The sequence below is a fragment of the Heteronotia binoei genome, chromosome 4 (genome assembly GCF_032191835.1).
Source record: "Heteronotia binoei isolate CCM8104 ecotype False Entrance Well chromosome 4, APGP_CSIRO_Hbin_v1, whole genome shotgun sequence".
Taxonomy (NCBI): domain Eukaryota; kingdom Metazoa; phylum Chordata; class Lepidosauria; order Squamata; family Gekkonidae; genus Heteronotia; species Heteronotia binoei.
In genome coordinates, this window is record NC_083226.1 from 171235308 (window position 1) to 171258246 (window position 22939).

Sequence of the window (22939 nt, forward strand, 5' to 3'; positions counted from 1 at the left end):
GGCCACTGTGTGTCACAGAGTGTTGGGCTGGATGGGCCCTTGGCCTGATCCAACATGGCTTCTTTTATGTTCTTATGTACTTGGGTTCGGGCCACTGCGTGACACAGAGTGTTGGGCTGGATGGGCCATTGGCTTGATCCAACATGGCTTCTCTTATGTTCTTATGTACTTGGGTTTGGGCCACTGCGTGACACAAAGTGTTGGGCTGGATGGGCCAGTGGTCTGATCCAACATTGCTTCTCTTATGTTCTTGTGTACTTGGGTTTAGGCCACTGTGTGACACAGTGACAGAGTATGGCTTCACTTATGTTCTGAGGCGTGGAAGATACTCCCACCGAATATTTAATTGGTGTGCAGTGTTCTGTGAATCTCCTCTTCTGCTGTGGGTTTTGCCCGACACCATTGTTCAATCAAATCAGTTGTCCTCACAGTTCATAAAAGTTCGCTCATCTGTATTTCGTCCTCTGTCTTGTCTTAGGATTTATGGATGGAGTTCGTCAACGTGGAACGCATACAGCACGAATTCGAGGAAGCGATAAACTTCTGGCTTCAGGTCAGGGTGGAATCGCACGCGTCTCCAAGCGCCTTGTCGGCGCAAATGGACTTCACGAACCCTTTGTTGGGTACGTCACTTGTTCAGAAAACATGTTGCCAGTTCTTTGGGTTTCTGATTGAAGCCTGCAGGCGAAAGCTAAAGTTACAGCTCCCATTTTGGAATGTTAGCATCTCTGAAAGCGTGGGTTGAGTGTCTAACCCCACAACCCCTCTGCCATTCCCTAATCCTTTAATAACAGCAGTGTTCCTGTCTTCTGTTTGGGAAGCAGAAGAAAGAGGAAGGGCTTGGTCCCACTTTCAGGCCTAGAAGATGTGGTGTCAGGATACACCCCCCCAATGCTTGTCTGCATGAGCTGCTAGTCTATCAGAGTCGGTATTGTCTACTTCAGGGGTGTCAGACTCACAATGTGGCTATTAGCCACAGTGTGTGTGTGTGTGTGTGTGTATGTGTGACAAGGTGTGACACAGAATGTTGGACTGGATGGGCCATTGGCCTGATCCAACATGGCTTCTCTTATGTTCTTATGTGACACAGAGTGTTGCACTGGATGGGCCATTGGCCTGATCCAACATGGCTTCTCTTATGTTCTTATGTGACGCAGAGTGTTGGACTGGATGGGCCATTGGCCTGATCCAACATGGCTTCTCTTATGTTCTTATGTGACACAGAGTGTTGGACTGGATGGGCCATTGGCCTGATCTAACATGGCTTCTCTTATGTTCTTATGTTCTAATACGAGAACTCGTGGGCATTCAGTGAAATTGCTGAGCAGTCGGGTTAGAATGGATAAAAGGAAGTCCTTCACCCAAAGGGTGATTAACACGTGGGATTCACTGCCACAGGAGGTGGTGGCGGCTACAAGCATAGACAGCTTCAAGAGGGGTTTGGATCAACATCTGGAGCAGAGGTCCATCCGTGGCTATTAGCCACAGCGTATTGTTGGAACTCTCTGTCTGGGGCAGTGATGCTCTGTATTCTGGGTGCTTTGGGGAGGGGCAAGATTTGGGGGTGGGGTCCTAGTTTCTTGGCCCCACTGATGGACCTCCTGATGGGACCTGGGTTTTTTGGCCACTGTGTGTCACAGAGTGTTGGGCTGGATGGGCCCTTGGCCTGATCCAACATGGCTTCTCTTATGTTCTTCTGTGACACAGAGTGTTGGACTTGGGCCATTGGCCTGATTCAACAGGGCTTCTCTTACGTTCTTCTGTGACACATAGTGTTGAACTGGATGAGCCGTTGGCCTGATCCAACATGGCTTCTCTTATGTTCTTATGTGACACAGAGTGTTGGACTGGATGGGCCATTGGCCTGATCCAACATGGCTACTCTTATGTTCTTATGTGACACAGAGTGTTGGACTGGATGGGCCACCAGCCTGATCCAACAGGGCTTCTCTTATGTTCTTATGTGACACAGAGTGTTGGACTGGATGGGCCATTGGCGTGATCCAACATGGCTTCTCTTATGTTCTTATGTGACACAGAGTGTTGGACTGGATGGGCCATTGGCCTGATCCAACAAGGCTTCTCTTGTGTTCTTATGTGACACAGAGTGTTGGACTGGATGGGCCACCGGCCTGATCCAACATGGCTTCTCTTATGTTCTTATGTGACACAGAGTGTTGGACTGGATGGGCCACCAGCCTGATCCAACAGGGCTTCTCGTATGTTCTTATGTGACACAGAGTGTTGGACTGGATGGGCCATTGCCCTGGTCCAACATGGCTTCTCTTATGTTCTTATGTGACACAGAGTGTTGGACTGGATGGGCCACTGGCCTGATCCAACAGGGCTTCTCTTGTGTTCTTATGTGACACAGAGTGTTGGACTGGATGGGCCATTGGCCTGATCCAACAGGGCTTCTCTTATGTGACACAGAGTGTTGGACTGGGTGGGCCATTGGCCTGATCCAACATGGCTTCTCTTATGTTCTTATGTGACACAGAGTGTTGGACTGGATGGGCCATTGGCCTGATCCAACATGGCTTCTCTTATGTTCTTATGTGACACAGAGTGTTGGACTGGATGGGCCATTGGCCTGATCCAACATGGCTTCTCTTATGTTCTTATGTGACACAGAGTGTTGGACTGGATGGGCCATTGGCCTGATCCAACATGGCTTCTCTTATGTTCTTATGTGACACAGAGTGTTGGACTGGGTGGGCCATTGGCCTGATCCAACAGGGCTTCTCTTATGTTCTTATGTGACACAGAGTGTTGGACTGGATGGGCCACTGGCCTGATCCAACTTGGCTTCTCTTATGTTCTTATGTGACACAGAGTATTGGACTGGGTGGGCCATTGGCCTGATCCAACATGGCTTCTCTTATGTTCTTATGTGACACAGAGTGTTGGTCTGGATGGGCCATTGTCCTGATCCAACATGGCTACTCTTATGTTCTTATGTGACACAGAGTGTTGGACTGGATGGGCCACCAGCCTGATCCAACAGGGCTTCTCTTATGTTCTTATGTGACACAGAGTGTTGGACTGGATGGGCCATTGGCGTGATCCAACATGGCTTCTCTTATGTTCTTATGTGACACAGAGTGTTGGACTGGATGGGCCATTGGCCTGATCCAACAAGGCTTCTCTTGTGTTCTTATGTGACACAGAGTGTTGGACTGGATGGGCCACCGGCCTGATCCAACATGGCTTCTCTTATGTTCTTATGTGACACAGAGTGTTGGACTGGATGGGCCACCAGCCTGATCCAACAGGGCTTCTCTTATGTTCTTATGTGACACAGAGTGTTGGACTGGATGGGCCATTGCCCTGGTCCAACATGGCTTCTCTTATGTTCTTATGTGACACAGAGTGTTGGACTGGATGGGCCATTGGCCTGATCCAACAGGGCTTCTCTTGTGTTCTTATGTGACACAGAGTGTTGGACTGGATGGGCCATTGGCCTGATCCAACAGGGCTTCTCTTATGTGACACAGAGTGTTGGACTGGGTGGGCCATTGGCCTGATGCAACATGGCTTCTCTTATGTTCTTATGTGACACAGAGTGTTGGACTGGATGGGCCATTGGCCTGATCCAACATGGCTTCTCTTATGTTCTTATGTGACACAGAGTGTTGGACTGGATGGGCCATTGGCCTGATCCACCATGGCTTCTCTTATGTTCTTATGTGACACAGAGTGTTGGACTGGATGGGCCATTGGCCTGATCCAACATGGCTTCTCTTATGTTCTTATGTGACACAGAGTGTTGGACTGGATGGGCCATTGGCCTGATCCAACATGGCTTCTCTTATGTTCTTATGTGACACAGAGTGTTGGACTGGGTGGGCCATTGGCCTGATCCAACAGGGCTTCTCTTATGTTCTTATGTGACACAGAGTGTTGGACTGGATGGGCCACTGGCCTGATCCAACATGGCTTCTCTTATGTTCTTATGTGACACAGAGTATTGGACTGGGTGGGCCATTGGCCTGATCCAACATGGCTTCTCTTATGTTCTTATGTGACACAGAGTGTTGGACTGGATGGGCCATTGGCCTGATCCAACAGGGCTTCTCTTATGTTCTTATGTGACACAGAGTGTTGGTCTGGATGGGCCATTGGCCTGATCCAACATGGCTTCTCTTATGTTCTTATGTGACACAGAGTGTTGGACTGGATGGGCCATTGGCCTGATCCACCATGGCTTCTCTTATGTTCTTATGTGACACAGAGTGTTGGACTGGATGGGCCATTGGCCTGATCCACCATGGCTTCTCTTATGTTCTTATGTGACACAGAGTGTTGGACTGGGTGGGCCATTGGCCTGATCCAACAGGGCTTCTCTTATGTTCTTATGTGACACAGAGTGTTGGACTGGATGGGCCATTGGCCTGATCCACCATGGCTTCTCTTATGTTCTTATGTGACACAGAGTGTTGGACTGGGTGGGCCATTGGCCTGATCCAACAGGGCTTCTCTTATGTTCTTATGTGACACAGAGTGTTGGACTGGGTGGGCCATTGGCCTGATCCAGCATGGCTTCTCTTACGTTCCTTAAGGTAGAGAAAACGGGTATAAAAACCTGCCCTTGAGAGGTAGTGTGGTGTAGTGGTTAAGAGCATTGACTCTATTCTGGAAAGCTGGGATGATCCCCCACTTCTCCACATGCAGCCAGCTGTGTGACCTTGGGCCAGTCTCAATCCTCTCTCAATTCTCACGGCCCCACCATTCTCACAAAGCGCCTCTTGCGGGGAGAGGCAGGGAAGGCGGTTGGAAGCGGCTTTGCGGCTCCTTCTGGTAGAGAAAAAGCTGGGCACAAAATCCCATTTCTCTTCTCTTTCAGCCAAAGAGAGAATCCTCAGCAATCTGCAAAAGTATGACGCACCCCAGCCGTCTCTCCCCCTCCAGCCGATGAAAGCCCCCGTGCCTGTGATTTCTCCTTCCAGCGTCACGAAGCAGAACGAAGCCAAAGAGCTGGTTCGTGCCAACCTCAGCATCTTGCAACACCATGCCAAGTGAGGGGCGGCTCTTTGATTCGCTGACGGACTTCATTCTGATTTCCGCGGCTAGAAAAATTCCAAACGTTTGAGGAGATTGCGAGTTGGGGTGTCTGTTTTGGTAAAAACTCACGGCCTTTTCCTTTTTTTAATCCCTCAGAACTGCAGCGATCCGAGAATCCCAGCAAGTTGCTTTTAACAGTGAGATCCTGGACACTTTGCCAAAGCTGTACACCAACAGAGAAGAGCAAGTGGTTCTTCACCTGGAGTGTCGGGGGCAGTTCCGGGAAACCTTGCCAAGGAGCAGCCCTTGTGACCATTCAGGTTAGAACAGAAATGCATCCCCACTGCTCAGCTCTTCTTGCGGGTGTTGCGCCTCCCCCTGTCACTTCTAAGCACTTTGAAGCCTTTCTTTCTTTCTTTCTTTCTTTCTTTCTTTCTTTCTTTCTTTCTTTCTTTCTTTCTTTCTTTCTTTCTTTCTTTCTTTCTTTCTTTCTTTCTTTCTTTCTTTCTTCCTTCCCCCCCCTCCTTCCCCCCTTGCCTGCCTGCCTTCCTTCCTTCCTTCCTTCCTTCCTTCCTTCCTTCCTTCCTTCCTTCCTTCCTTCCTTCCTTCCTTCCTTCCTTCCTTCCTTCCTTCCTTCCTTCCTTCCTTCCTTCCTTCCTTCCTTCCTTCCTTCCTTCCTTCCTTCCTTTCTCCTCCCTCAAAATCTTCTAAGTAAGGAGTCTCAAAACTCCGAATGGAGAGACTCATTCTATGTCTCAGGGGATGATCGCAAGCAAATGTTTCTGCTCCAGTTATGCGTGTAAGAAACCTGGGTACAGCGGGGACTTCTCAGAAGTGGCCCCAACCTTGTGAAGTGTCCTGCCTGCATAAGTCAGGCTTAGCCAGCATTTAGGACTTAGCACTTAAACCAAGGGTGGCCAAATTGTGGCTCGGGGAGCCACATGTGGCTCTTTCATACATATTGTGTGGCTCTCTAATGGAGGGTATCAGAGGGTGGTTTCTGGTGGTTTTAAACTTCATATTCATTTATTGTTGTTGGATTTTTTTGGGGGTTGATCCTTTAACTGCAAGTGGCCTTGGGGAAAGCAGTTCATAAATGCTCAGATCCGTAAAGCTCCGTTTGTAACTTGCCGTCTCTTCCGCATCCCGCCCCCCTCAGTTTGAAGGGAAGTATAAAAACGAAGCCGTCGGCCAACAGCTCCACGCCCTGAAGAAAGAAGTGAAGCTGCTGCAGGCGGAAGCCACGAAACCCCCCGCTCCGGGCATCGTGGAAGCGGCGGTCCACTTGGAGAACTTCATCACGTGAGCATCTGGGTGTTGCTTCTCCTGACTCTGGCAAGAAGTCGTCTTGGTTGTCCTTTCTGGCTGCTGGCAGGGGAGTGGTGGGGAATTTGGACGCCCGGTTTGGCAGCTCTAAGCAAAGGGGCCCTAGGACCACCTGCAGGGAGGGGGGGTTTCTCTGCATTCCCCGAGGCCCCGTGCTTCGGGTCGTCAGCTCTGGGTTGGGAAATAACAGGAGATCTGGGGGGCGGAGCCTGGGGAAGGCGGGGTTTGAGGAGGGGAGGGGCCTCAGAAGCGTATAATGTCATAGAGTCCGCCCTCCAAACCAGCCATTTTTCTCCAGGGAAACTGATCTTGGTCGCCTGGAGATCAATTGTAATCATGGGAGATCTCCAGGAGGTTTTTATAATGAGCCTATAACTGGGCTCATTAATTTTTTGAATGAGCCTTTAATGAGCCAATCCCCAGGTGGGGTCAGGGGATCCCCCGGTTTGGAGACCCTCCCCTTGCTTCAGGGTCATCAGACAGCGGGGGCGGGGAGGGAAATGTCTGCTGGGCACTCTGTTATTCCCTAAGGAGACCGATTCCCATAGGGTATAATGGAGAATTGATCCATGGGTATCTGGGGGCTCTTGGGAGGCTGTTTTTTGAGGTAGAGGCACCAACTTTTCTTCATAGCATTCAGTGCCTTTCGTCAAAACACCCTCCAGATTTCAAAAGGAGTGGGCCAGGGGGTCCAATTCTATGAGCCCGCAAAGAAGGCGCCCCTATCCTTCATTATTTCTAATGGAGGGAAGGCCATGTGGTCCCTTTAAATGTGATGGCCAGAACTCCCGTTGGAGTTCAGTTATGCTTGTCACAGCCTTGATCTTAGCTCCACCCCTATTGTCTCCTGGCTCCATCCCCAAATTCTCCTGGCTCCACCCCCAAAGTCCCCAGATATTTCTTGGCAACCCTAAAGTGGGTGCTCATTGAATGGACCTTTCTTGTAATACTGTAGTGTACAAAAAGTCTGTCTAGCGCAGGAATGGGCAGACTTGCTTAACATAAGAGCCACATAGAATAAACATCAAATGTCTGAGAGCTGCAAGACAGGAACATCAGATGTCTGAGAGCCGGCAGGCAGGCAGGCAAATAGGTGGGGGGAGAAGGGGGAGAGAGGTGGAAAGGAAGGAACTTGAAATGCATTCTCCAAGCCACGTTATACAAAAACCACTAGCCTATAGAAAGGAGGCTTGGCTTTGAGAAGTGATTTGAAAAGAAAAATGCTTTCTCCAAGCTGGCTGACAGGGCAGTGGGGGCTTCGAGAGACACACAATACGTGTGAAAGAGCCAGAGTTTGGCCACCCCTGGTCTAGACTGTTCCTAGCTGTTTCTTGGTGATTGGCTTCAAGCTGACTCACCCCTTCTGCATGAGGGATCCCTCCATCAGCAGCAGCCTCTCCCTGGCTCTTCTTCCTAGAAGTGAAGAACCTCCCACTTCGGGCAAGGCTTTTATCCCTCCTGCTCAGGCGCCACCCTCGACTGGTGTAAGTTTTCCCTCCAAATCTCCTGTTAACCAATCACAGGGTCCAAAGGCTGGCCTGGGAAACATAGGCCCAGTGGTCACTCTAATACAGGCTTTCTCAGAGCTGCTAGGCCTCACAAGCGCATAACACCAGGTTAGGCCAATTCTATTAGCGAGGCATATATAAATATTGAATGTGGCTAACTCATGTCTATTCGTGTGGATACAGCACGGTTTTGCGCTTTTTCTGTGGGCAATTTGAACAGTGTTTCAAAATGTCTCCTTTTCAGTTTTGTTTCCCAGGCCCTTGCTAATCTGTTTTTCACACTCCACCTCGGCTGCTATTTTTCCACAGAGCTTTAATCAACCTCTACAAGCTGCAACCTGTGCCAGGGATTCACAAAGTCGGGATCAGTCTGTTCTTTGCAGTGGTGGGCTTCGTGAGTGACGAAACGCAGCGCCATCCGCCCACCAGGCAGTTCTTCAGCTCTTGCATTGAGATCCTCGGCCAGGTAAGTTGAGTCAGGGTGGGAATGTCTGTGGTTTGCAGTTTCCAGGGCCAGGTGGCATCGTTAGGGGAAGGCCTCGGCCTCTGTGCCCTGTCGTTGTCCCTCCAGAGGAACTGGTTGGCTACTGTGTGAGACAGGATGCTGGACTAGGTGGACCACTGGTCTGATCCAGCAGGTCTCTTCTGATGTTCTTATGGAGGCCTCAGCTTCTCTGCCCTGTTGTTGGCCCTCCAGAGGAACTGGTTGGCCCCTGTGTGAGACAGGAGGCTGGATTAGATGGACCACTGGTCTGATCCAGCAGGGCTCTTCTGATGTTCTTATGGAGGCCTCAGCCTCTCTGCCCTGTTGTTGGCCCTCCAGAGGAACTGGTTGGCCCCTGTGTGAGACAGGAGGCTGGATTAGATGGACCACTGGTCTGATCCAGCAGGGCTCTTCTGACGTTCTTATGGAGGCCTCAGCCTCTCTGCCCTGTTGTTGGCCCTCCAGAGGAACTGGTTGGCCCCTGTGTGAGACAGGAGGCTGGACTAGATGGACCACTGGTCTGATCCAGCAGGGCTCTTCTGACGTTCTTATGGAGGCCTCAGCCTCTCTGCCCTGTTGTTGGCCCTCCAGAGGAACTGGTTGGCCACTGTGTGAGACAGGATGCTGGACTAGATGGACCACTGGTCTGATCCAACAGGGCTCTTCTGATGTTTTTATGGAGGCCTCAGCCTCTGTGCCCTGTTGTTGTCCCTCCAGTTGGAGAACCAGTTTGTTGTAGTGGTTAAGTATGCAGACTCTTATCTGGGAGAACCGGGTTTGATTCCCCACTCCTCCACTTGCACCTGCTGGAATGGCCTTGGGTCAGCCATAGCTCTGGCAGAGGTTGTCCTTGAAAGGGCAGCTGCTGTGAGAGCCCTCTCCAGCCCCACCCACCTCACAGGGTGTCTGTCGTGGGGGAGGAAGGTAAAGGAGATTGTGAGCCGCTCTGAGACTCTTCGGAGTGGAGGGCGGGATATAAATCCAATATCATCATCTCCAGAGGAACTGGTTGGCCACTGTGTTAGACACGATGCTGGAAAAGATGGACCACTGATAGGATCCGGCAGGGCTCTTCTGATGTTCTTATGATGACCTCGGGCTCTGTGCCCTGTTGTCAGCTGTCTAGAGGAACTGGCTGGCTGATGTGTGAGACAGGATGCTGGACTAGATGAACCACTGGTCTGATCCAGCAGGGCTCTTCTGATGTTCTTATGGAGGCCTTGGCCTCTCTGCCCTGTTGTTTGTCCTTCAGAGGAACTGGTTGGCCACTGTGTGAGAGAGGATGCTGGACTAGATGGGCCACTGGTCTGATCCATCAGGGCTCTTCTGATGTTCTTAGGAAGGCCTCAGCCTCTCTGCCCTGTTGTTGGCCCTCCAGAGGAACTGGTTGGCCACTGTGTGAGACAGGAGGCTGGACTAGATGGACCTCTGGTCTGATCCAGCAGGGCTCTTCTGATGTTCTTACGAAGGCCTCAGCCTCTCTGCCCTGTTGTTGGCCCTCCAGAGGAACTGGTTGGCCACTGTGTGAGACAGGAGGCTGGACTAGATGGACCTTCACTGGTGTGATCCAGCAGGGCTCTTAGTTTTGCAAATACTTCTGCTTAGCTTTTCAAATACACACGAGGTCTTGCATGGAAATGGGAAGGCCAGGCAGAACCACGGGAGCCACCTTTGCCGAATGGGACGCTCTCTCCCACGTGTCCCTTCCCAGGTCTTCGTGGCGGGAACCAAGTCGGAATGCCGACCTCTTCTGCGGACCATCCTGAAGAACCGGAGGCTCTGCACCCTCCTCTCCCCTTATCTCACCCCCGTCGCCTCCCCGGAGGAGTTTGTGGACCTTTACGAGCAAGTGGTCTCTTCCCTCAGCGATGACAACAGTGACGTCATCTTCATGCTGCTCACCAAGGTAAGAGGGACCACACTGCCTGCACGGCTGTAGCATCGAGCTGTGCTCAGGGCTTTTCTTCTAGCAGGACCTCCTTTGTATATAAGGCCACACACCCCTGATGTAGCCAGTCCTCCCGGAGCTTACAGCAGGCCCTGTGAGAAGAGCCCTGTAAGGAATTCTAGCAGGACCTCCTTTGCATATTAGGCCACACACCCCTGATGTAGCCAATCCTCCTGGAGCTTACAGCAGGCCCTGTGAGAAGAGCCCTGTAAGGAATTCTAGCAGGACCTCCTTTGCATATTAGGCCACACACCCCTGATGTAGCCAATCCTCCTGGAGCTTACAGCAGGCCCTGTGAGAAGAGCCCTGTAAGGAATTCTAGCAGGACCTCCTTTGCATATTAGGCCACACACCCCTGATGTAGCCAGTCCTCCTGGAGCTGACAGTAGGCCCTGTGAGAAGAGCCCTGTAAGGAATTCTAGCAGGACCTCCTTTGCCTATTAGGCCACACACCCCTGATGCAGCCAATCCTCCCGGAGCTTACAGCAGGCCCTGTGAGAAGAGCCCTGTAAGGAATTCTAGCAGGACCTCCTTTGCATATTAGGCCACACACCCCTGATGTAGCCAATCCTCCTGGAGCTTACAGCAGGCCCTGTGAGAAGAGCCCTGTAAGGAATTCTAGCAGGACCTCCTTTGCATATTAGGCCACACCCTCCTGATGTAGCCAATCCTCCTGGAGCTTACAGTAGGCCCTGTGAGAAGAGCCCTGTAAGGAATTCTAGGAGGACCTCCTTTGCCTATTAGGCCACACCCCTCTGATGTAGCCAATCCTCCTGGAGCTTACAGCAGGCCCTGTGAGAAGAGCCCTGTAAGGAATTCTAGCAGGGCCTCCTTTGCCTATTAGGCCACACACCCCTGATGTAGCCAATCCCCCTGGAGCTTACAGTAGGCCCTGTGAGAAGAGCCCTGTATGGAATTCTAGCAGGACCTCCTTTGCATATTCGGCCACACCCCTCTGATGTAGCCAATCCTCCCGGAGCTTACAGTAGGCCCTGTGAGAAGAGCCCTGTAAGGAATTCTAGCAGGACCTCCTTTGCATATTCGGCCACACCCCTCTGATGTAGCCAATCCTCCCGGAGCTTACAGTAGGCCCTGTGAGAAGAGCCCTGTAAGGAATTCTAGCAGGACCTCCTTTGCATATTCGGCCACACCCCTCTGATGTAGCCAATCCTCCCGGAGCTTACAGTAGGCCCTGTACGAAGAGCCCTCGAAGCTCTCGGAGGATTGGCTATATCAGGGGTGTGTGGCCTAATATGCAAAGGAGCTTCTGCTAGAATTCCACCCCTGCTCCTTTCCATATTAGGCCACACCCGTCTGATGTAGCCACTCCTCCCGGAGCTTACAGTAGGCCTTGTACGAAGAGCCCTCGAAGCTATTGGAGGATTGGCTACATCAGGGGTGTGTGGCCTAATATGCAAAGGAGTTCCTGCTACAAAAAAAGCCCTGACTGTGATTAACGCCGATAAAGGAAACGTGCGTGGAAGGAAAAGAACCACACGCACGTGAAGCTGCCTTTTACTAAATCAGACTGGTCCTTCAGCCTCAGCATCATCTACTCAGACAGGGAGCAACTCTTCCAGGGTCTCAGGCTGAGGTCTTTCCCATCACCTCCTGCCTGGTCCTTCTAACTGGAGATGCCGGGGATTGAATCTGGGACCTTCTGCATGCCAAGCAGATGTTCTAGTGATGAGCCACTGAGGTCTTTCCCATCACCTCTTGCCTGGTCCCTTTAACTGGAGATGCTGGGGATTGAACCCAGGACCTTCTGCGTGCCAAGCAGAGGCTCTAGTGATGAGCCACTGAGGTCTTTTCCATCACCTCCTGCCTGGTCCTTTTAACTGGAGATGCCAGGGATCGAACCTGGGACCTCCTGCATGCCAAGCAGAGGCTCTAGTGATGAGCCACTGAGGTCTTTCCCATCACCTCCTGCCTGGTCCCTTTAACTGGAGATGCCGGGGATCGAACCTGGGACCTTCTGCATGCCAAGCAGAGGCTCTAATGATAAGCCACTGAGGTCTTTTCCATCACCTCCTGCCTGGTCCTTTTAACTGGAGATGCCAAGGTTTGAACCTGAGACCTTCTGCATGCCAAGCAGAGGCTCTAGTGATGAGCCACTGAGGTCTTTCCCATCACCTCCTGCCTGGTCCTTTTAACTGGAGATGCTGGGGATTGAACCTGGGACCTTCTGCATGCCAAGCAGACGCTCTAGTGATGAGCCACTGAGGTCTTTCCCATCACCTCCTGCCTGGTCCTTTTAATTGGAGATGCCCGGAATTGAACCTGGGACCTTCTGCATGCCAAGCACTGAGCCGCTGGGAACACGCCAGCTGGATGGCCTGCTTCCAGTCTATTAACTGTGGGTGAGAAATCAGGGATGCTACAACTGCACCAGCACTCCTTTATATGCTAGGCAGAAATCCTTATAAACCCACGGTGAGCATTCATATGACTGAGTCCTCTGCTCAGTCTTCCCGTGCTTGAATTTGGGCTTTCCCCCGTCTTTTAATAGTCCTTCTGATTTTGACATTCCCCGCAACCACGAATCCCTTGCGCAAATGCTGTTTTTCTCCCCTCCCTACTTTAGTTCGATCTCCCACAGTGGCTGCACAGTTCGAAGCCCCCTCTGTCCGATCGCACCAGGCTTCTGGAGTCCATCCACTTGGCGCTCAAGACCTGCGGCTTCGAGCCCGAGGAAGACGTCTCGATGCCTTACAACCTCTTCTGCAAGCACTGGGCCTGTCTTCTCCGGTATCAGTTCCCCGACCACTACAGCACTTTCCTCAGGCTGCTGATGCAAAGTAAGTTCCCAGAGGTCTTTGCTCTCTAAGAACGTAAGAGAAGACATGTTGGATCAGGCCAATGGCCCATCCAGTCCAACACTCTTGAGATAAGAACATAAGGGAAGCCATGTTGGATCAGGCCATTGGCCCATCCAGTCCAACACTCTTGAGATAAGAGCATAAGGGAAGCCATGTTGGATCAGGCCATTGGCCCATCCAGTCCAACACTCTTGAGATAAGAACATAAGGGAAGCCATGTTGGATCAGGCCATTGGCCCATCCAGTCCAACACTCTTGAGATAAGAGCATAAGGGAAGCCATGTTGGATCAGGCCATTGGCCCATCCAGTCCAACACTCTTGAGATAAGAACATAAGAGAAGCCATGTTGAATCAGGCCATTGGCCCATCCAGTCCAACACTCTTGAGATAAGAACATAAGAGAAGCCATGTTGGATCAGGCCATTGGCCCATCCAGTCCAACACTCTTGAGATAAGAAGATAAGAGAAGCCATGTTGGATCAGGCCATTGGCCCATCCAGTCCAACACTCTTGAGATAAGAAGATAAGAGAAGCCATGTTGGATCAGGCCATTGGCCCATCCAGTCCAACACTCTTGAGATAAGAACATAAGAGAAGCCATGTTGGATCAGGCCAATGGCCCATCCAGTCCAACACTCTGTGTCACACAGTGGCCAAAAACCCCTAAGTGCCATCAGGAGGTTCACAAGTGGGGCTAGAAGCCCTTCCATTTTGCCCCCCCCCCCCAGCACCAAGAATACAGAGCATCACTGCCCCAGATAGTTCCAATAATATGCTGTGGGTGATAGCCACTGATGGACCTCTGCTCCATATTTTTATTCAATCCCCTCTGGAAACTGGCTATGCTTGCAGCCGCCAACACCTCCGCCACATGTTAATCACCCTTTGGGTGAAGAAGTACTTCCTTTTGTCTGTTCTAACCCGACTGCTGAGCAATTTCATTGAGTGCCCACGAATTCTTGTATTGTGAGAAAGGGAGAAAAGGGCTTCTTTCTCTCCTCCTCCTTCTCCTCTGGAAAGTGCTTCAACACCCCAATTAACTTAGTTGCTGTCTTCGATATTTTTTTTTTAGCTCTGCTGTGTCCTTTTGAGATACGGTGGCCTATTAGGGAACATTTAAAAAATGTGCATGTTGCTTCAATCACTTAAACTTCTTGATACTTTGCCTTATCAAAAGGCCTGGGAAAGAGATCTTGGAATTACTTTTACCAGTGGGGATTGGAGAGAAAACTGGTCTTCATTGTTACTTTCTAGAGCCCAAGCTTTTAAAGTGATGTCTAGGTGGTAGAAGAGCCTCGTGGTGCAGAGTGTTAAAACTGCAGTACTGCAGCCCTAAGCTGTACTCATGACCTGAGTTCGATCCTCGGTGGAAGCTGGGTTTTCAGGTAGCCGGCTCGAGGTTGACTCAGCCTTCCATCCTTCCGAGGTCGGTAAAATGAGTACCCAGCTTGCTGGGGGGAAAGCGTCGATGACTGGGGAAGGCAATAGCAAACCACCCCATAAAAAGTCTGCCGTGAAAACGTTGTGAAAGCAACGTCACCCCAGGGTCGGAAATGACTGGTGCTTGCACCTGGGACCTTTCCTTTCCTCAGGTGATACCTGACACCTGCCCAGTTATCGCACTCCACTCCTAATGTTTTCAGTTCTCTGTGTTGGAGGGGATGTGGTGAAAAAGGGGTTTACTTTCGTATGTGGTGGACATGTCCACTGATTCCTTCATTTTGGTCACAAGTCATTATGGAAGTTTTTTATATTACGGGAGTAAGGATTCCATTATCCCCCAAACTTTGTCTCCTAAACATTTGGGATGATTTTAGATTTCCTAAATTAAAAGAGTTGATTTATTTGTTGCTCAATGCAGTTAAGTATGCTATTGCGTTACATTGGAGACAGAATTCAATTCCTTCATTGGTGGCCTGGTTAAGCAAATGCTGGGAGTATGTGAAGACATACTTCACATCGAAGGTCAACTATTTTAGCTGTGTGGTCCCCTTTTCTGGATTATTTTCCTTGTGGGAATTTTGGTTCAACTGCAAATAATATACTGGTCTGGCATTAATTTGTATTTAATTTGATTATGCATTTTGTACTTGTGGTTCATTTGGATGTTTATTGGTGACTAGCTGACTTGGTTGGATCATAATTTTGATCATTACGATCTTGAATATTCATCTGTTTATTGAAATAAACTTGTTTTTATTTTTTTATTTTTTTAAAAACTGTACACAATATTCCAAATGAGGCCGCACCATAGATCTATACAGGGTGGGGCTGTCAGACACCCCGCCCCCCCAGCCTGCCCCCCCAGCCACCGATTAGCCTAGGCCTCGTGGCTGGCATCGCATAGGAGCTGATGTCATCACACCAGTGACATCTGGGTGACATTATGGTAATTGGGCAAAAACTCTATGATGGAAGCCAGTTTACCATAGAGTTTTTGCCCAAATACCAGAACATCTTGTGGACAATGGTAGCATAATGACATCATATGAACATATATGAAGCTGCCTTATACTGAATCAGACCTTTGGTCCATCAAAGTCAGTATTGTCTTCTCAGACTGGCAGCGGCTCTCCAGGGCCTCAAGCTGAGGATTTTCACACCTATTTGCCTGGACCCTTTTTTTTTGGAGATGCCAGGGATTGAACCTGGGACCTTCTGCTTCCCAAGCAGATGCTCTACCACTGAGCCATTCTGGTGTGTTGCTGGTGACAAGGTCTGGGCCTTTTTCTCCAGGAAGCTCCCCTCCCCCCTTGCTGGTTACAGGAAGGACTTGCCAACCCTAATGCAGGGTCATTATAATATCAGCCGTTCTTTGTTTAATCCCTTTCTTAATAATCCCGAACATAGAGTTTGCCTTTTTCCCCTCTGCAGCACTCTGGGTTGACAGTGTCATTGATTTACCCCAGGAGTGGCCGAACTAGCTTAATGTAAGAGCCTCATATAATAAATGTCAGATGTTTGAGAGCCACAAGACATGAACAATAGATGTTTGAAAGCCACAAGACAGGAAGGGAGAGAGGGAGGGAGGGAGGAAGGAAAATAGTTGGGGGAGGAAGAGGTGGAAAGAAAGCAACTTTTTAAACACCATCCCTTCTTCTTGGGCCAAAAGCTGTACTCTGTGAAATGTGCCCTTTCTGCCAGTGATGCACTTTATTTAGTTTAGTTCTGCTGTTTGGTTTTATTGTATTGTTTTAAATTTGACTTGTTGGTTTCATTGTCTGATCTATGCTGCGATCTGTCCTGAGCCCGTTATGGGAAAAGGTGGAATATCACTAAATAAATTAAAAAAATAAAATAAACTTTAAAATTGAGTGCATTTTCCAAGGTGCTGGCTGGCTTGGCTCGGAGAAGTGATTTAAAGAGACAAATGCTTTCTCCAAGCCAGCCAACGGGGAGGGGGGGGGGGGGGGAGAGGAACTTCAAGATCCACTCAACATGTGTGAAAGAGCCACAGTTTGGCCATCCCTGATCTATCCACTGTTACCCCAAGATCTTTTTCTCTCTCAGCCTGTGCTTGAAGTCGGGATTATTTTTTTTTTGTCATAGTGTGGAATCACAGTGTGATATACTGCCCCAGTTATAGTATCAGATGTTCTGTAGCTTTACTTAATGGGATCTGGTATTAAAACGATCCATTTGGGGGGTCTGTGTTTGCCCGCAGGTTCCTCGGATCAGCTCCTGCGCCCCGACTGCTGGAAGGCGTCCCTGAAGGCCTTGGGTTGTTTCCCCTCAGCAGCCAAAAAGAGTGCTGGGAAAGAGGAGTCCACAGAAAACGGAGCCTTGCAAACATCTGCGGAGACGCTTCTCTCAGCAGAACAGGTAGCCATGGATCAGCCCATGTCGTCGTGCTGCCTCTTGGTTTGTTGCTGACAGGCAGCTTAACTTTACCTCAGGGAAAAAAGGCGGGAAAATATCAGCCTCCTTTCTTGCACTCCTCCTGTCTTTTCTAAGATGGCAAGAGAGGCTGGTTTCTTCTCCTAATGCTGGTGTCTTCCTCTGTACCTGTACTAAGGCAGAATAAGCAAAGTTATTCTTGAATGGGAAGAAATTTGGTGGGGGGGAAAGCCCCCCCCCCCCATGGTGCCTGCTTCTGCAGCCGCTTTGCAGGAAAGAAACAGTCTTTTACTGGGCAAGCAATGGAGGCTCTGAGAGGCTAATAATGAATCTTCAAGAGTTGGGGACAGTATTCCCTCTAAGCTGAGTTAGTGTGAGCTAGCTCACAGTTTTTTAGCCTCCAGCTCATACATTTTTGTCTTAGCTCAGGAAGGACGGTCCTTGAGCAAACTAATTTATGCAGCCGCTCACAACTTTAAGCCAGTTTGGTGTAGTGGCTAAGTGTGTGGACCCTTGCCTGGAAGAACCAGGTTTGAATCCCCATTCCTCCACATGCACCTGCTGATGTGTCCTCATGTCAGCCACAAGTTCTCTCAGGGCTGTCCTGTTCAAGAGCAGTTCCCGGAGAGCTCTCTCAGCCCTGCCTGCCTCCGAGGGTGTCTGTTGTGGGGAGGGGAAGGGAAAGGAGATTTGTAAGCCACTCTGAAACTCCCTTGGCTACCAAGGAAAGGAAAGGTCCCCTGTGCAAGCACCAGTCGTTTCCGACTCTGGGGTGACGTTGCTTTCACAACGTTTTCACAGCAGACTTTTGATGGGATGGTTTGCCATTGCCTTCCCCAGTCATCTACATTTTCCCCCCAGCAAGCTGGGTACTCAGTTTACCAACCTCGGAAGGATGGAAGGCTGAGTCAACCTCAAGCTGACTACCCGAACTCAGCTTCTGCCGGGGATCGAACTCAGGTCGTGAGCAGAGTTTAGGACTGCAGTACTGCAGCTTTAACACTCTGCACCACGAGGCTCTTTTACCACCTAGACATCACTTTAAAAGCTTGGGCTCTAATATTAAGGGACTTTGTAGAAAGTAACAATGGAGTACTGCAGCTTTAACACTCTGCGCCACGGGGCTCTTGGCTAGCAAAGGGTAGGATATAAATCCAATCCCCTCCTCCTTCTCCTCCTCCTCCTTCTGCTCCTCCTTCTCCTCCCCTCTCCCTTCTCCCTTCTTCTTCTCCCTTCTTCTTTTTCTTCGCCAGTAGCTCATGAAGCAGAATTTTTGCTCACAAGACTCCATAGCTTAAAGGGAACGCTGGTTGGGGAGGGAAGCTGGTTCCCTGGAGAAGTAGAATAATTTCTGAATGGAATTAAGAATGCCTCTGGAGTAAGGCTGCTAGATTCCCCCACCCACCCCCCATGGGGGATGGGGGGTAGGGCTGCCAAATCCAGGTTGGAAAACTCAAATTTGGGGATGGAGCCTGGGGAGGACAGGAACTTTAGTGGCATACGATGCCATCGAGTACACCCTCCCCCCCCCCCCACAAAGGAACCTGATTTCAGTAGTCCTGGCCTGACATATGCAGAGAACAACCACTAGTCGCTTTAGACCTGGAATGATTGATGGCCTTCCCCAAATGTGTGCCATTCCAGGCTTATCCTCTTCTTCCCCCCAGGTCATGGAGACTATTGAATGGCTCTCCAACTACTTCCTCAAACTGCGCTTGTCTTCGAGAGACTTCCAGACCTTTGGCTTGTTTTCCAAGTGGGCCCCTTACATTGCCCAAGTGAAGCGCTTCGTGGAGTATCTCGTCAACCGGCTTATTGACTCAGAGGCCGCCAGCTTGGAACAGGAAGCGGTGGGCAGCGAGAGTGTCCTGGCAGGTAAGGTGACACCAGGTGCCGGTTTCAGCAGAAGAAAACACGTTTTGCGAGGAGAAGGTGCACGGTTCACTCCCCGGCATCTTTGTTTGAAAGAATCTCAGGCGGAAGGACTGGGAATGGAGATTTACGGCAGGGTAGGGCTCGCCGGTCTAATGTGGGGCAAAACAGCTCCAAAGAGCATTAAGTATATGTTGTATGCCAGTTGTAGGGGAAAGCAGAAAGCAATGCTGGAAAAAGCAAAAAGGGCGCATGAGCGTTGGACTGGAGGGGCCATTGGCCTGATCCAACATGGCTTCTCTTGTGTTCTGATGCCTGAGGGCAGCGATGCTCTATATTCTTGGTGCTTGGGCGGGGGAGTGGGCAGCAGTGGGAGTACTGTTGGACCTCCTGATGGCACCTGCTGTTTGGCCAGTGTGTGACACAGAGTGTTGGACAGGATGGGCCATCAGACTGATCCGACATGGCTTCTCTCATGCTCTTAAGAACAGAGGTCCATGAGTGGCTATTACCCACAGGGAAAAATGGAACTCTTTTTCTGGAGTGAGTGATGCACTAGGTGCTGGAGTGGGGAGGCAACAGTAGGAAGGCTTCTGGGACAGTTGGGGGGCAACAGTAGGAAGGTGTCCTGGCCCCACTGATGGTCCTCCTGATGGCACCAGTTCTTTTGGCCACTGTGTGACACAGAGTGTTGGACTGGATGGGCCATTGGCCTGATCCAACATGGCTTCTCTTATGTTCCTATGTCTGGGGCAGTAATGCTCTGTATTTTTGGTGTTTGGGGGGGGGGCACAGTGGGAGGGCTTCTAGTGTCCTGGCCCCACTGATGGACCTCCTGATGGCACCTGACTTTTTGGCCACTGTGTGGCACAGAGTGTTGGACTGGATGGGCCACTGGCCTGATCCAGCATGGCTTCTCTTATGTCCTTATATTCTTTCAGTTACGTATGCAAGAAAATACGTTTTAAAAAATATGTGCATTTTTATCTATCTCTCTGTCTGTCTGCCTGTCAGAAAACAGAGGTAGTATAACGGAAATACAGAAAGAAAGAAAAAGATTATGTAATATAATTGTAAGTATCAAGGATCATTATATATAACAAAGTGTAAGAGGCAGGAAATATTGGCCCAGTCACCTCTTTTGTAACATAGAAAAGTTTTTGGAACGCTAACTATATAAAATATAATGATACCTACTTCTATTGGGATATGTTTATATTCAACACCTTAGATTTTAGATTTCATAACGGATTGTTTTATAGCTAAAGTATTAATTTCGCCGTTACTACATACGCAGTATTACATGTTTTTGCTACTCCTGCATACTCTCCATCTGCATTATACAAGGCATGATTCTGTCACACAGAGCTTTTGCCTGAAATGGAGCAGTGTTACTTAGAGTTATGTTGACCTCAACCCTTGGCATTTTGCTGTATTTGGGGAATACTTCATTGCGCACTCTGCGTGTGAGTGACATGTTTTGTTTTTCAGCTCTGCAGTCATTACATTTGGTCATCACCCAGCTCTTTACGCCTTGGATTCTCGTTTTGCAGCAGGAAGATGCAAGGTATTGGGAAACAGGCGAGCTTTCCATCGTGAGCCTGTGGCAGATTATTTATGTATCGGTTTAGCTTTTAGGAAATGTCCGTGCCATCTTTCTAGATCGTCTGCTCGAGGCTGTTGATAAGGGGAAAAGAACATAAAGCAAAGCATGTCGTTAAGAGTTAATAAAGTGTTTTATTAGTCATTAAGAATTAATAAAGGGTTTTAAGAACCCAGCCGGAGCTTGAAAACATCATAAAACACTGAGCTGTTTAAAATGAGTCTCGTAAAACAGTTCCCAGGCTTAAAAAAAAACCAGATTGCACAAATGATGTAAAAAAAAAAATTGTCAACCTTAATGAAGCAAAGGAAAAGAAAGGTTTTGGCCTTGTGCTTAAAAGAGAGTAGAACAGGCACCAGGAAAGCCTCAAGAGGGGAGGGCGTTCCAGATGTGGGGGTGCCGCCACCACAAAGGTCCAGTCTGGTCATCACTTGTCCTACCTGTGGTGCGGAGGAGGGAAGGAAACACAGAGGCCAGGACTTGTAATAATAACTTTTAACTTTTATTTGTGAGGAAGATCTTAACTAGCAAGCAAGTATGGGAGGAGGAAGAGATAAAGCAAGCGGAAGTCAGGAGTTTGTGGACAGAGCAGAAACTGGTTTTGGTTTTTTTGTTTTTTTTAAAAAAAGAGCAGTGTAGTTTAACGATTTTAGTGTCAGACTGAGATCTAGAGAAATACAGGTTTGAATCCCTGCATGGGACCCTACTTTGTGACCTTTGGTCAGTCACGTACCCTCATCCTGATCCACCTTGCAGGGTTGTTGTACGAGTAAAACAAAGAGAGGGGGACGATGTAAGTTGCTTTGGGTACCCATTGGGCTGAAAGGGGGGGGGGATATAAGCAATGTCAATAAACAGTCTTCTAGTCTAAGAATGAAATGAGCCCCGTGGCACAGAGTGTTAAAGCTGCAGTACTGCAGTCTGAACTCCCTGCTCACAACCTGAGTTTGATCCCCAGCGGAAGCTGGGTTTTCAGGTAGCCGGTTTCAGGTTGACTCAGCCTTCCATCCTTCCGAGGTCGGTGAAATGAGTACCCAGTTTGCGGGGGGGAAAGTGTAGAGGATTGGGGAAGGCAATGGCAAACCACCCCGTAAAAAGTCTGCCGTGAAAACGTTGTGAAAGCAACGTCACCCCAGAGTTGGAAACGACTGGTGCTTCCATAGGGGACCTTTCCTTTAGCAGCCCCGTGGCGCAGAGTGGTAAAGCTGCAGTACTGCCGTCGGAGCCCTCTGCTCACGACCTGAGATCGATCCCCTGCATTAGACCATCTGTGTACGTGTGGCGGAACCGGCCCGATTCTGCCTTCAGACCCGGTCCCGTCAGCTCCCTATGGAGTCGCCAACTCCTGGAGGGAGCTATCTCTCCTCCTGCCCCTTGGGCTCGCTGCCACCACCTGCTCAGTCCCGGGGTTCAGATTGAGAGGAACAGGACTCCCAATCCCCCTCTCCAGCTGTGAGGCTAGGCCTCAAGGTCCTCTGCCACCCTGCACTTGGGTTTCACAGAGACCTCAGCGCTTCTTTGGGGCACCCCTGGAGGATTGGCACCTTATCCAACTGCATGCCTTCCCCCTTCCCCGGGGCCCCCTTCTCAAAACAGCGTGGTCTAAAGCGGTCTGGGGATCTAGGTGGTACAGAGATTGATTGCCAGCATTTAAACAGTAAAAATATATTTATTTAAAAAGAGAAAAAGATAGGAAAAGGAAAACAAACCAAAAACAGTTGCCTTTAAAAAGTTAACACAGCCTAGTACAGCACAACACAGCTCAGCAAACAGCATAACAAAATAAAGGTGGTTTTTAAACGCATCGTATTGTCCCTGGTCTATACTTGATCTGCCTAAGAGAATGACTTACTTTGTCATACTGTCTGGAGCCTCCCAGGCAGGAGCCCACAGGCAAGCAGCCTCCCTTCCCGAGCGCCTGCTGCAAACTGAGAGACTCTTCCTGCCTAGCACATGGCAAGAACAACAGCCCTTCCTGCCTCTCTAGGAGACTTTCCCCCTAGCGTTGTTGGTTTGGCTCTGGAAGGGAGGGGGGGACTGAGGGGAAGGCTACAAAGCCGGCTGAATGGATTTACTGATCCCTGCCTTTTTGGATGAAGCACCAACACTCCCAGATGGCGTTTCTCCACACGTCCCCCTCCTTAAATTCTGAGCCGGAGGGGTTGCCTCCTACAGAGGTGACCCCGTAGCAGAATCCAAACAAACAAGGAGAAACCCGTTAACCCAAACAGAACCTTTGCCAATATTAGGAATTTTCCCAACAATACACAAAGTCCCACACCCTAGTCCTTTCTGGACAGAAAGTCTGCGATCACATTGTGGCGTCCAGCAATGTGCTCGATCTTCATATTGTACTCCTGAATCCTCCAGGACCACCTCTGCAATTTGGAATTGGTGGTCTTCATAGTCTGTAACCATTGCAGAGAGGAGTGGTCAGTCAGGAGGGTGAACTCTTGTCCCCACAAATAAGGACGAAGTTTGTCTAGTGCCCATACAACTGCTAGACACTCTTTTTGTACTGAGGACAAGTTCTTTTC

The 22939-nt window shown here is 49.7% G+C and overlaps 1 protein-coding gene across 1 annotated transcript in view; it reads left to right on the forward strand.

Moving 5' to 3' along the window:
- The window catches only part of EPG5 (ectopic P-granules 5 autophagy tethering factor), a 145245-nt gene that overhangs the window by 88012 nt on the left and 34294 nt on the right, over nt 1-22939 (forward strand). Inside the window, 11 exon segments of the mRNA XM_060236213.1 lie at nt 479-623; nt 4847-5018; nt 5161-5275; nt 5277-5324; nt 6164-6306; nt 8148-8304; nt 10034-10228; nt 12855-13068; nt 16755-16912; nt 18595-18802; nt 20291-20366. Of these exon segments, the coding sequence (XP_060092196.1) occupies nt 479-623; nt 4847-5018; nt 5161-5275; nt 5277-5324; nt 6164-6306; nt 8148-8304; nt 10034-10228; nt 12855-13068; nt 16755-16912; nt 18595-18802; nt 20291-20366 (1631 nt within the window).